At 32.1% G+C, this 12,472-nt stretch overlaps 1 protein-coding gene across 1 annotated transcript; it reads right to left on the bottom strand.

Annotated features, from left to right (window-relative positions):
* Positions 1–10,516: 10,516 nt before the first annotated feature.
* On the bottom strand, positions 10,517–11,809 carry LOC147404026 (FCS-Like Zinc finger 6-like). The gene is made up of 2 exons (XM_086439824.1): positions 11,404–11,809; positions 10,517–10,852 (listed from the first exon to the last, which is right to left on the bottom strand). Exons 1-2 carry the CDS (start codon positions 11,736–11,738, stop codon positions 10,735–10,737), a joined length of 453 nt encoding a protein of 150 aa, XP_086295950.1. The 5' UTR covers positions 11,739–11,809; the 3' UTR covers positions 10,517–10,734.
* Between the last annotated feature and the right edge of the window lie 663 nt (positions 11,810–12,472).

Raw genomic sequence — 12,472 nt, 5'->3', positions numbered from 1 at the left:
TAATCACTAATAGTTATTTTCTATATTAATATATGTGGATGGAAATGGAATTGGATAGCCGTCTAAAATATTTAAAAATCTATGGTTTTGTGCACATGCTTTGAGTCAGTTTATCGTTGTTGAAAAGAATAATACTAAATTGAATAAGAAAGACATAAAACTAACATAGAATGTGCATAGAACCATAGATTGTTTTCTTGTAAAATGCTAAAGAAATAACTTGAAATAACATTTGAAGTGGCACTGAGAGTGTCTTTGACTGTACTGAAAACCATATATAGGTGTTTTTTTTGTGATACAAGATTACATGAAAAATAGGTAAATTTGATGTCAAGGTTTGTTGAATTTAGCCGAATTTGACTAAATTCAACAGACTTGACGTCGAATTTACCCCCTTTTCATGCAGTGCGAGTGATTTACACTCTAGAAAAATAGGTCATTAGAAGTACAAACATTACTCTAGATACCACGTTCCCAAACGAGTAAATAGAGATTGGGACTGCTAGAAATACATTAACACGAGAGTTATGATCCAGAACGGTGTCCCATTCCTATAGCATCATTGTGACAGATTTTTGTTGGTGTTTAAACACATCGGACTGCATGTCATGTAGCAAACAACTTGATTAGGAGTCCGATGTGTTATAGACTAAAATGTGCAATGTAGACACCGTTCCTGTTCTATAGGAACTAGACACCTTACCTGATCCTGATTCTTAACATAATTGATGGTACATTTTGTCACAATTAACATGATTTTAGCTAGTATCAATTAGGGATTTGGATCGACATGGGCTGGTTATGGTGAGCATTCATTTTAGTTTTATGGACAATTAGAAATATCTGAACTTGTTTGGTATCAATTAGAGATTTGTAAGGTGCTAGCTTACTATGTTGGTGTGCTCAAATGGCAAATCTGTGAGGTTTGAAATCATCATCGTCCCTTTGGTTGCTGTTGCTGACAAAACTTGTGTGCACCAATGGGTGCACAGTGTTGCTCATGTTTCAGCCACTACCCATCATCATCCTTCTTAGAGGTCTAATCCTATGTCACCATCACAACTCGTGCCCTTTTCCATTGATGTCATCCATTGACAAGATTTGATGCCATTACCACCAAACTAGATCTTCATGATTTATGTATCTTCTTGCCAAGAGATTCCTCCCTTTCATGACCTTAAAGATATTGAGGGCTTAACTGTTTGCTCCATTAATCACTAGGTGCAAGTTATTGGACTATATTGATTCACTTTGGATCATTTGGTTGTTAAGAGTATTCGGATATGACACCATGTAATAAGTTGTACACCTGTACGCCAAATCATGTTTTATAGATATTATAAGATACGGATTAGATTTGTTAGAGATTGAGTATATCTCTCTTATTAGAATTTGCCTTATTATTTTCTATATAAATTCTATTGGATTCCTGTAATCATAATCAAGATAAATAAATACATTTTCATGGCTTTAAAAGTGTCAGAGCCAACACCACATTTGGTTTACTTTTTGTTCTATTAATCACTAGGTGCTTTTGGTATATTGGTTAGGTTTGGATTATTTGGTATCGAGCTAACACCACATCTCAGTTTCAAACCTCAAAGAGACCAATTTGGGGAAATGGATGCTTAGAATCCAAAAGAGAAGGGTAGTAGATTGGAAACCACTATAGAGTCAATATAGAGGGGCATCACTGGAAGGGTAACTTAGGGGCTAAGTTGTAAGGAAGAAATATCAAGGGCCTAAGAAGATATCAAAGTGTGTCGTTGTGGATGTCAGATAATGCTCTTCTACCTTCTCTTCTATTCTCATTTTCGGAGTCGAGTATTCACAATCCACTTTAATTAGTTCTACCCATCACATTTTTTTTTTTTATTTGAATTATTTGTTATGCCTTGTTTCTTAAAATCTTTTAGAGTCGTGATAATATGACGCCCCTCTCTTACATACATCCCCCTATGCTCTCATCATAAAACCGTATATCATATGCTTTGGGGTACACATGAAAAAGATTTATGATTATGTGTATCCCAAGGCAAATGATCTATGGTTATCATGTGATGGGGGCCTATGTCGGAGAGGGGCGTTAGAAAATCATTACACAATCTTCAAACAACTATGGGTACATGATCATAGGTGGTTCTTCGTCCATGACATTAATTTGCAAAGTGTTTCCTATTGATTTTTATTGGGATGTTAAGAGATATTAACCATCAATTATAATATGATGAATTATGTACATTATTTCATTGTTGGTGTATTTCATCACAATTTGTATGATCTTATTATCCCTATAAATTAGGTACCAATTAGCATTAAATGGGTCATTATACACCATACTATTGCCGTCGTATCTCATCACAATGGCAATTGTGTTAAAGAACCATTACTTTCTTTCTAAGGGACAATTGGGAGACAGCCTATACGTAGGAGCAAGGCTATATTTGCACCCACATTTTTTGCTCTCTTGTACCTTTGTTCCTCTCTTACCTCATAACTTCCTAACAGACCTTATATTCGGATTCTTCTCGTTACCGCGTTGATGTAACAATGGCTTCTAGTAGGCCTAGTTGACGCAGTTTCGGGTGATTCAGTTATGTGTATACTTATTTCAAGTAGGCTGTCAATGGATTGGATTAGACCCAACATCCGATTCAAATCCAATAACTTTAAATTTGAATTGAGGATTTGGGTTTCGATAAAGATCCAATTTGATAACCTATCATATCAGTTTCAGATCAATAATGTTCCAATGCAATAGTGCTGCTATCTGATAAAATGTGAGGATATATGTAAATTTTATTACATAATTTATTTTAAACATATGAAGTTTATGTTTCTTACATCGAACCGAATTTGAACCATTTCGAACCCAATCGGATTGTTATTGAATTGGATTGGACTGAGATCCGATAAAAATCCAATTGAATGCGTAATTGATTAGTCCCAGATCAATCAATCCCACCCAATCCAAACCATTCATTGACAACCCTAATTTACAGTGAACAACAACGACCCATCTTTCTTTTAGTAACTAATAAAAAAAAAAAAAATGTCAACGTTACAATATGTACTTGCACCAACCCATGGGTTGCCTAAGTGGTAAGGTTGAGCATGTGAAGTGTGGGTTAGGTGCACGTCACGGGTTCAATTCCCCTCTTGGGTTTTTCTCATGATTGAATTGGGGGACCATGGCGGTGGGTTGCTGTAGTAGTCCTCCCCGAGATTAGTTGTGGTGCGCGCGAGTTGGCTCGGACACTTGGTTAGCAAAAAAAAAACATGTACTTGCAATATATTTATGAATGAAATTAAATGGTGCTTTAGCATAAAACATCCCCACAATTATATTAAAATTTTAAAAAAGGTTTTAGCAATAAGACAAATTAACAAAAATAAATAAATAAATAATAGGAGATGAGATATTCGGGTCGAAGTGCCCCACATCCAAACAAGTAGGAAACACATACATCATGTATCAAGCAAGTGGTTGAGGTTGACTACAACCTTGCAATCGTGACACTTGAGAACTAATGGGTCTACCCATTACTTGTGTCCTTTTCAGTTATTTGAGAATTGTGAATATTATATTTTCAGGGACCACTAATCACAATCATTCATCTCTAATGCTTAAAATAATGACTGTAACAATATTTTTTGAAGGTTTTTTTGTTTTTTTATTTTTATTAATGTATGAAGAATAACTTGATTGGCTAATATCTCGAGGCATAAGTCGAGAGCTGCACATACATGAAATTTTTGAATAAATAATTAATACAAATAATTGTAACAATCATGATGTATTTCTACATCTAAAATTTTAAATCCACATAATCAAATTTTAAGTATTAATCCCCTATATTAGTAGTATGAAATATTATTGTTTCATATGTTAATAAGAAGGATATGGTTTATAGTAAATAACAATTTCATAGTCATTTCAAAAGTAAAATTAATTAGATAATTTTTCAATAACTTTCTATGAATAATACACAAGTTTATTTATAAATCAATTCAAATTCAACAATTTTCTTTGTGTATATTATAATTATATTTTTAAAATTTATTTATAAATATTTTAATTATTTTAAGAAGAAGAGGAAGAAGATAAATTTATATAGTATAAAAAAAGTGAAAAAAATTTGGAAATATAGAAAGGTTATAGTGTGTGAGGTGTATGACTCGGCTAAAAGGCATGTATGCCTCAAGGCTAGCTACATGCTTTGAACACCTATTGGTATGTATGCCTCAACAATTTTCATTTTTCTTCCTTATGCCTTGGGACATTTTCTATAAGGTAAGGTTCGAAGACATTGGGATCTCATACTCTTTTTTTTTTTTTTAATCAACGTATTCAAGTCTCACATGGCACCAAACTAATCTTCGGGACACCTGCAGTCTCCTCCACCTCACACGGGATCCTCATACTCTTGCTACTTAGACAAATGGTCTAATTTGGCTAACCAATGCTTGAACGATGATTAGACGATCTCAAAAATAGTTTGTCAATGTTTTTTATCCTACACCTATATGTACATCAAAGAAAGAGAGCTTATATTAACACTCCATTCTATATGTAGACAAATATTCAACTTCAAAGGGATTGGTGTGTTGTTAGTAAATGTTGGTGCATTGAGGCGGTGAGAGCTGATTTAGTATACTTGAATGAATAAAAGAAATTGCATTATACAGATTTGAAGGAGGAATAAGATACATTGGGATAAGGGTAATTTACCAAAATGTGCATCGAAAATTAAAAAATTATCAAAACAGTGCACTAGTCAACTTACTTATCAAAATGGTAAAATTCCGAATGAACATTAATTTTTATAATTTTCATATAAAAAATATCCTTTTTGTTTTATTTTACAAAATAGTACACATATCCCTCGTTTAAGTAAACAGATAAAAATATCACGGAGATGTGAGTAGAGTGATATTTGCTTTAAAAGAAAAGCATTACGCTGAAAGAATTTAGATGAAAAAACAGTGATCTGTCCATCTGTTTACTTAAATGGGGGGCATGTTGTATACTATTTAATAAAACAAATTTAAAAGGGCATTTTTTATATGAAAATTATTGTTCATTTTAAATTTTACCATTTTGTTAAATAAATTGAATGGTGCAATGTTTGATAAATTTTCAATTTTCGTGTACTATTTTGATAATTTTTCTTTTGGGATAAAAACATGTTCTACAAATACTTGAATCAAAGTTGAAACAATTTGAACCATTAGATATGATTTAAATTCTTGTCACTAGGATCAAATTATTTTATTTTCATGTACCATTTTGATAATTTTCTCTTGGGATAAAGAGGTGTTCAACAAATACTTGAATCAAACTTGAAAGAATTTAAACAATGAGATATGATTTAAATTCTTGTCAATGGGATCAAATTATTTTTTATTTGAATTTAAGAAAAGCTAAAGCAAGCATAGAATATGAGATATAGGTTCTTTTAGCACCTTAGGGTGAAAAGCTATAGCTACCTTTGTGATATTCTTGTTTTTTATATAATATTTTAAAAAAATGGATTCAAGATAACATGATTGATCAGAGATAAGATATTCTTGAGAACAAAAATATGATTCCCAAAAAAGACGAAAAAAAAACCCTTAACTTACCAATATATTATACATACAATCTCCCAAGTCACTGAGTTAACTCTATTCTTTGCACATCAGAGTTGAGGCGAATTCAAGCCTTTGTGGTTCTAGGAAGATTACAACTGTTGATGCTCAAAAGAGGAAACGCACACCAAAAGTGTGTTTGAGCCCCCATAGGGTCGGCTAGATGGTTATATCACGTCTCAAGAAGTTGAGGTCTTGAATTCGAATTAACCCTTTATCCCAGAAATTACCCAATGCATGTCGAGGGATGGGATTGTGCCCAAAGATTAGAGATAACTCGATGGGCATTGGGAGTTCCGAGTTAACTTAGTGAGTTGGTTCAAAACGATTTTAGGACTAAGTCACATCAAAATCTAATTCATGACCTCACGAATTTTATATCGGTGTATCACTGTACTTTATTAAGCATTTTTTTACGGTTAAATGGAAAAGGAACCCAAAAAAGGAAATTTAAGAGAAATCTCTGAAAAATAATGCTGTTTTTTTAAAGTCGGTTCCTTTAGTTTAGTCACCCAATTGGCAAATTGAGGAAACATTGATACCTCTTAAATATTCACTCAAATCTTACAAGATGTGCTGCTTTAGATAAAGTAAAAGAAAAAATCACACCATTTGACTAAGAAGAGAGAAAGAGAGAGAGAGAGTGTAACCATCAATCACTTTATTCTACGAAAATGAAAAAATTCCATCAACTATCACCAATTACAAAATGCTTGTTCTAACGCTTTGGTGTCGGTTAAATGATTCATATATTTCTTCGTTCCACTTTGTTTCAAGTCAAGTTTAATATTATTGAAAGTGAGTTTCATATATACTTTCACCATCTATTTCTACTTTAGTGTTAGAAATAGTATTGAGAAAAATTGATTTAAATTTTTTTTATTTAATAATAAATATTATCTTAATTTTGATTTGATGTTTTGACTATGTGATCATAGTGTTTATTCTCATTAAGGAAGTACGGGATTTTGTAATTTTCTCAAGTACTATTATAGGATAGTCAAGCAATTGCTTAAGTTCGAGGTGTTGGCTCAATGGCAATTTTAGACTGATAAACAATTAATGTCCATAGGTTGTGAGTTCGATATTCAATATAAACATTAATTCCTCAGAGACTACTCGTAAGGGTGCATCCTCACTTATCTGTTGTGCTTGATGTGCAGGTGTTGCACGTACCCCAAGACTAGTCTTTGAACAAGATCATGGTCTATGAATTGGGCAAAGTTCAAATATGAGCCCGGTCCACTAGCTACAGGGATATTTGATTATCAAAAAAATAAAAAATATATTGATATGATCTCATTGATGTGTTATATTTTACTAAAATGGTTATATATCATATGATCACTTTTGTTATTTACTTATGTATCTTTCATATGAATTTTAATTGAAATCAAGGCATAAAGGAAAATTCATTAATCTATCTATTGGCCATTCATTAGATAACCGTTTTTGGTAAAAGAAAATAATTATAAAATCAGTTGTATGACCATTTTTGTAAATATGAGAAAGAATATTGAATTAAGTAATTTGGAAAAAATACTTTTTATTATTATTTATATTTCTATTATTTGTTTCGAAAAAAATGTTGGATACTTAATTTTACAGACATTTTCTATAAAATCAATTATTAGAAACAATATATCCAAACCAGATTCTGGATTCTAAATGCTAATTTTTGATAATTATTTTCTATTTACTTGATTAGTAAAGGTAGCAAAACTTAATACAAAATCATCTCTATTACGGTCAAGCCACGTAAGATTTGGTAAGCCATCGTTGTACCGTATAATATAATATCCCATAATATACATCAATATTGCTACGAAAGAGAGAGAGAGAGAGAGAGAGAGAGATGGGAACCAAGTGAGTGGGCCCTAGTGACATACATGCTTATAGATGGCCCCACACACCACCAAATTTAATAGAGTCCGACTAGTCTTACTAAGTTAGTAAGGACTTCACCCTTGTGGCATCCAAAGACATGATCCGACTCTTCAGGATTATCAACTTTAAAATAAAAAATTTTCAAAAAGAATTATTTATTTTGCTCATTTGATGTTAGATTGGTGATGTGGGAATTTATTTGAAGAAAAGGACAGGCTTAAATTTTTTACTAAGTGAGTAAGCAAAATGTTTCTCAATTATATAACAATTCCAAAACAATTTCTTTCTACTTTATACGCTTAGGCCCACAGCTGACGTGGCAATTGATTCTCTCTACTAAATTACAGTTACTGGTCGTGTTCCGTACCACAAAACTGAATCTACTTAAATTATGCCGCCTTCGAACTCTTATTTATCTATTAGGGTTCGCCCGTGCCCACGGACATCCTCTTTAGCATTAACGGGTAAAATCGAAAAAAAAATTAAAATTAGAGTATTATTAAAAATTTTAAGGTAAGAGGAACGAAGATGAAATAAATAAAACGGATTTAAAAAAATATAATATCATTACAAATGATGAAAAAGAAAGACAATAAAATGAACTCTAGTAAAAAGTTATTGTTGGAATAAACGTAAAATGAATTATACAGTTATATTTTATTATATATATTAGAGTTCATCCGTGTTTCCTCTTCGAGATTAAGTATTAGAGGTTGAAAAAAAAATTAAGAATATTAATAAATAAATAAAAAATTGAGGTTAAGAGGTAAAAGATGAAAATCAATCATTTGGATTTAGAAAATAAAAGAAGAAATATGATAAAGTTAGAGTGGATTCAAAGAAATTATTGTTGGATGAAATGTTTTATCTTATAGATAATATTGAAGTAACGTTGTGGGGAGACATTTTTGATGTAGAAGTATAGGAATCATAAATGCTTGTCATTGAGATACGAGTGAAATCTCAATAAAAAGCATATATGATTCCTACACACTTTCACGCAAAAAATATCCCTCAAAATGTTAATCCTACACGACACTTATCCTAATTGAATGAAAGTTTGTCCACTACAAAAGTAGGTTTTATAGTTGTATTTTATTATATAGATTAGTGCTAAATAAAAATTATTTAATAATCTTAATTATTAATATTGAAAAATAATTCATAAATTATATGTGAATTTATTTAATAATATAATAAAAAGATATTCTATTGCCACACGAATATTTACTAATAACACACTAAGACGTGTTGGTGTGACAATAAAAGTTCTCTATGATAATTGATTAAAATATATACACAAATCAATTAGAACCAGACTGACTAAGAATCATTGAGCCACATGAATTACAACATTGGCAATCCAACACCACGACCTTTTGCATTTTATTGAAAACTCAAATTTAGGAGATTTTTTTTTTTTTTTTTTTTTGAACTTAATGAAAGGTGTTAAAAATGGACAAGTGTAGAACTCCCAAATTTAAAATTAAAATACAACAATGAAAAATAATTTTTCTTTGATTTTTTTTTCAAAATTATAATAATTATGTCATCTACAAGCCTGTAGCATCAAATTGTGTTTTGTGATGCAACAAGGTGGTGCAAGAAAATTTCCTTACCAACTTAGTGAGGGAATATTTTTTCATTCAATTATTAGAACGAAAAAAAAAATCACAACTGTTTTAGTTTATAAAAATTATTCAAATTTTATTTATTTCTCAAATTACTTTTCTAATAAAATAAATAGTACTAAAGCATTAAAATCAAACTGAGCTATAATCATAATTTTCTACCCATTATCCTTTATCTCATTACGATTAGGCAACCATCAACTCTGTCTACGAGCATCCGTCAATTGGACAAACTTTTTTTGTCTTTAATTTTCTCACTCTCTATCCATTCCTTATGAATTTTAAAAAAGTTTTTATTAATAGTGCAACCTGCAAACTTTTAAATTTGGCGTTTTTTATTACTAAATTCATGATTTACGTATATACTTAAATTATAAAAATTCAAATAAAATATATTCTTATTCAATTATAATATATCTAGTAGAAGTTTCAAACATTTTTTGAGTGGAATCCAATGTATATCCCTTGTCCATTTTTTAATTTTATTTATCTCGAAAATCATATATTGTTGTGCATGGAAATGTAATTTTTTGTTGTATGATTGTGGATTTTTTGTGAAATTCATTTTTTCGATGGAATAGAAAACATTTTCCCATCCCATCCCCCATGAAAATTATTTTCTCACTTCTGAATTTTTTTCCCACTAAAAAATAATTTATTTATTTTTTTAAATTATCCTAATTGCAATTAAATAGCAGAATGGAAAGAGAATTCCCATGACCATTTACCCAAGGAATTCATATTTCCTTTAAAAGAAATTCCCTGCAATCATACGAAACCCCTATAAATGGTAGGCACTTATCCCACACATCAGACTAAAAGATAAAAGGAATCACTAGAAAACGATTGGAATCTTAGAGAATCCCATATCTCACTCCCCAATTTAGACAAAAACCCATTTTTGGCTTTTCAATTCATTTACGATACAAGAGTTTCTATTAATACACCAACTTTTACTTATAACACATCAATTTATATGTAAACAATTGTTTATTTTCAACGAGGCACCGTCTTATAACTACATAAACATGAGTTGAAGGATTTTGCTCTCGTGGGGGCAATAACTACTGATTTTCTTATCAGTCGGTGTTATCTATCTCGCAATAACTCATGTATACTCAAAGAGTTTGAAAATTCTTGGGGGGGGTGGGGTTAAGTGCCCCCACTGCCCCAATGTAAATCCGCCCTCCGCCCAACTCCTACTAAACGGTGCCACTTAGATGCCATTCCCTACCATATTGGAAGGGGACACCTTACTTGATCCTCATTCATTTTCAAAAAAGATTGGTGTGTTATAAGTAAATTTTGGTGTGCCATCACAATTTCTCTAGTAGAATAATAATAAATTTGTTGGGGGAGAAAATACGTCAGGTAAAATTCTTCCATTAACATTGAACAAGATTTATATAATATTGGTTCCATATATGTGGAATATTAGTTCCAAATCCAAACGCAAGCTGATTGCATGAAAGATACTTACACCTCCATCTATACATTTTTCTTTTTCTTTTTTAATATTTATTTTATACTAAAGGATGGATGGATGGATGGATCTAGATTATGATTCTATGCTGCAGTAACCTTTTCACCCTTTGCTTGACTCTTTAGATCCAGCCGTCAATGCTAATGAACACTTCTCTTTCCTCTCATCATGATTCATTTGTAACTGCCGACACTCTAGACTACAAAAAGCTGTATCACCCCTGTAAATCAAAAATTTAACATAAACACGCTTCTTATTACCAATTACCAAAATATGAGGGACTATAATTAAATTATTTCTAAAAATAGTACTACACAGCAAATAATTGAAAGAAAAGGGAAAAAGCCAGAACAGAAAAGGAGAAGAGCAATTATATTTTCACACTAATATTCCTTTTGAATTTTTTTTTTAATACATATGGGTTGGTGTGTAATACGTAAAAGTTAGTGTGTTAATACTTAACAGCAGTTCTCACTTCTCAAAGGAAAATCGCATGAGAGAAAAAAAAAAAAAAAAACACGAAATCCCACGTTGAGGTCCAGTTTGGATCATAATTTTTGGGGAGAAAAAAAAGGAGATAATTGTACGATCTTCCTTTGGTAAATATTAAAATGGAGATCCAATGATCCCTAGTACAAACAGCCCCTTGAAATCTGATTAAAAATAGAAATAAATAAATAAATAAAGTTTCTAAAAAGAAAAAATGAAAATTTTAAACGACACCCATTGAAACGGTAAGATTGAACAAAGAAGAAGAGAAGAAAAGGGTACCTATAGATGTAAATATCCTGACCAGGACCCAAACTACGGTTACAGAGACCACAAGCCCTCAAGAACTGAGCCGTTTCGACGAAATCGCCTAATTTTTTTTTAGGGTTTCTGGGAGAAACAGAAGCCAAGAACCTTCGATCGAATACATCGGGAACAACACCGCCAACTGTGTTTCTTCTAACCATGCCTTCTGGGCCCACAAGTTTCTGCCGATCCTTGATAGGGTTTTGGGGATCTGACAGTGCTGGATCTTCCACGTGGTTTAGATCTAGAGTGAATTCGTTCATGCTCGTCGTTCTCCTCATCGAAGCACGTGGACGCTTCCCGAGCAACATCTTCTCTTCTCAGAGCGAGCGAGAGAGAGAGTGGGTTTGGGGTTTGGGGTTTGGAGGAGAAGAGTTGGGTTTGGAAGGAAAACCAGATAAAAAGAAATTTAGAAGAGTGAATCTGGAACGTCCATTAGTGAGCTTCGCATTGATTGTTTCCACGTCAGCACTCCACTTTTTTATTTATGTTTTTTTATTTGAGAAATGTTAGCATACTCCTCAAATGTAATAAATAAAACTGCAGCCTGACATGTGTATATCAGATCAGATCAAAGAAAAACCTTAGACGGTTAAGATCTGCTTATACAACTCTACAGCACGTTATGTAGAGGAGGATATTGGCATTCTTTATTTGTCTGTTTCGGCTTGCAGTTTCAAATAATCTTTTTCCTAAGTCTTCGGGGCAACGCTAGTTAGAAGTGAGAACTGGTCTAGGTTAAATGAAAGAGTCATTCTAACCTGACTTCATTCGACATTGCGCTCAACACTTCGCTCACGTGGCAGTATAATGATTTTCTCAAACCCCTCAACCCCCCCCCCCTAAGTTTTACATCCCATCACAGAGATCATTTATCTCGGGATACGTAGAATTATAAATCTTTTTCTTATGTATCCCAAGGCAAATGATCTACAATTCTCTGATCGGGGCGTATGTTAGAGGGGGTCGTAGATTATCATGACTCCTCGAAATAAGGTTTTTCAATGTAAAATATTTTTTCTTCGTCAAGTTGGATTAATAATAT

Source organism: Akebia trifoliata, chromosome 4 (genome assembly GCF_017979445.1).
Source record: "Akebia trifoliata isolate Shusen 1 chromosome 4, ASM1797944v1, whole genome shotgun sequence".
NCBI lineage: Eukaryota > Viridiplantae > Streptophyta > Magnoliopsida > Ranunculales > Lardizabalaceae > Akebia > Akebia trifoliata.
This window is presented reverse-complemented; position numbering and strand designations above follow the sequence as displayed.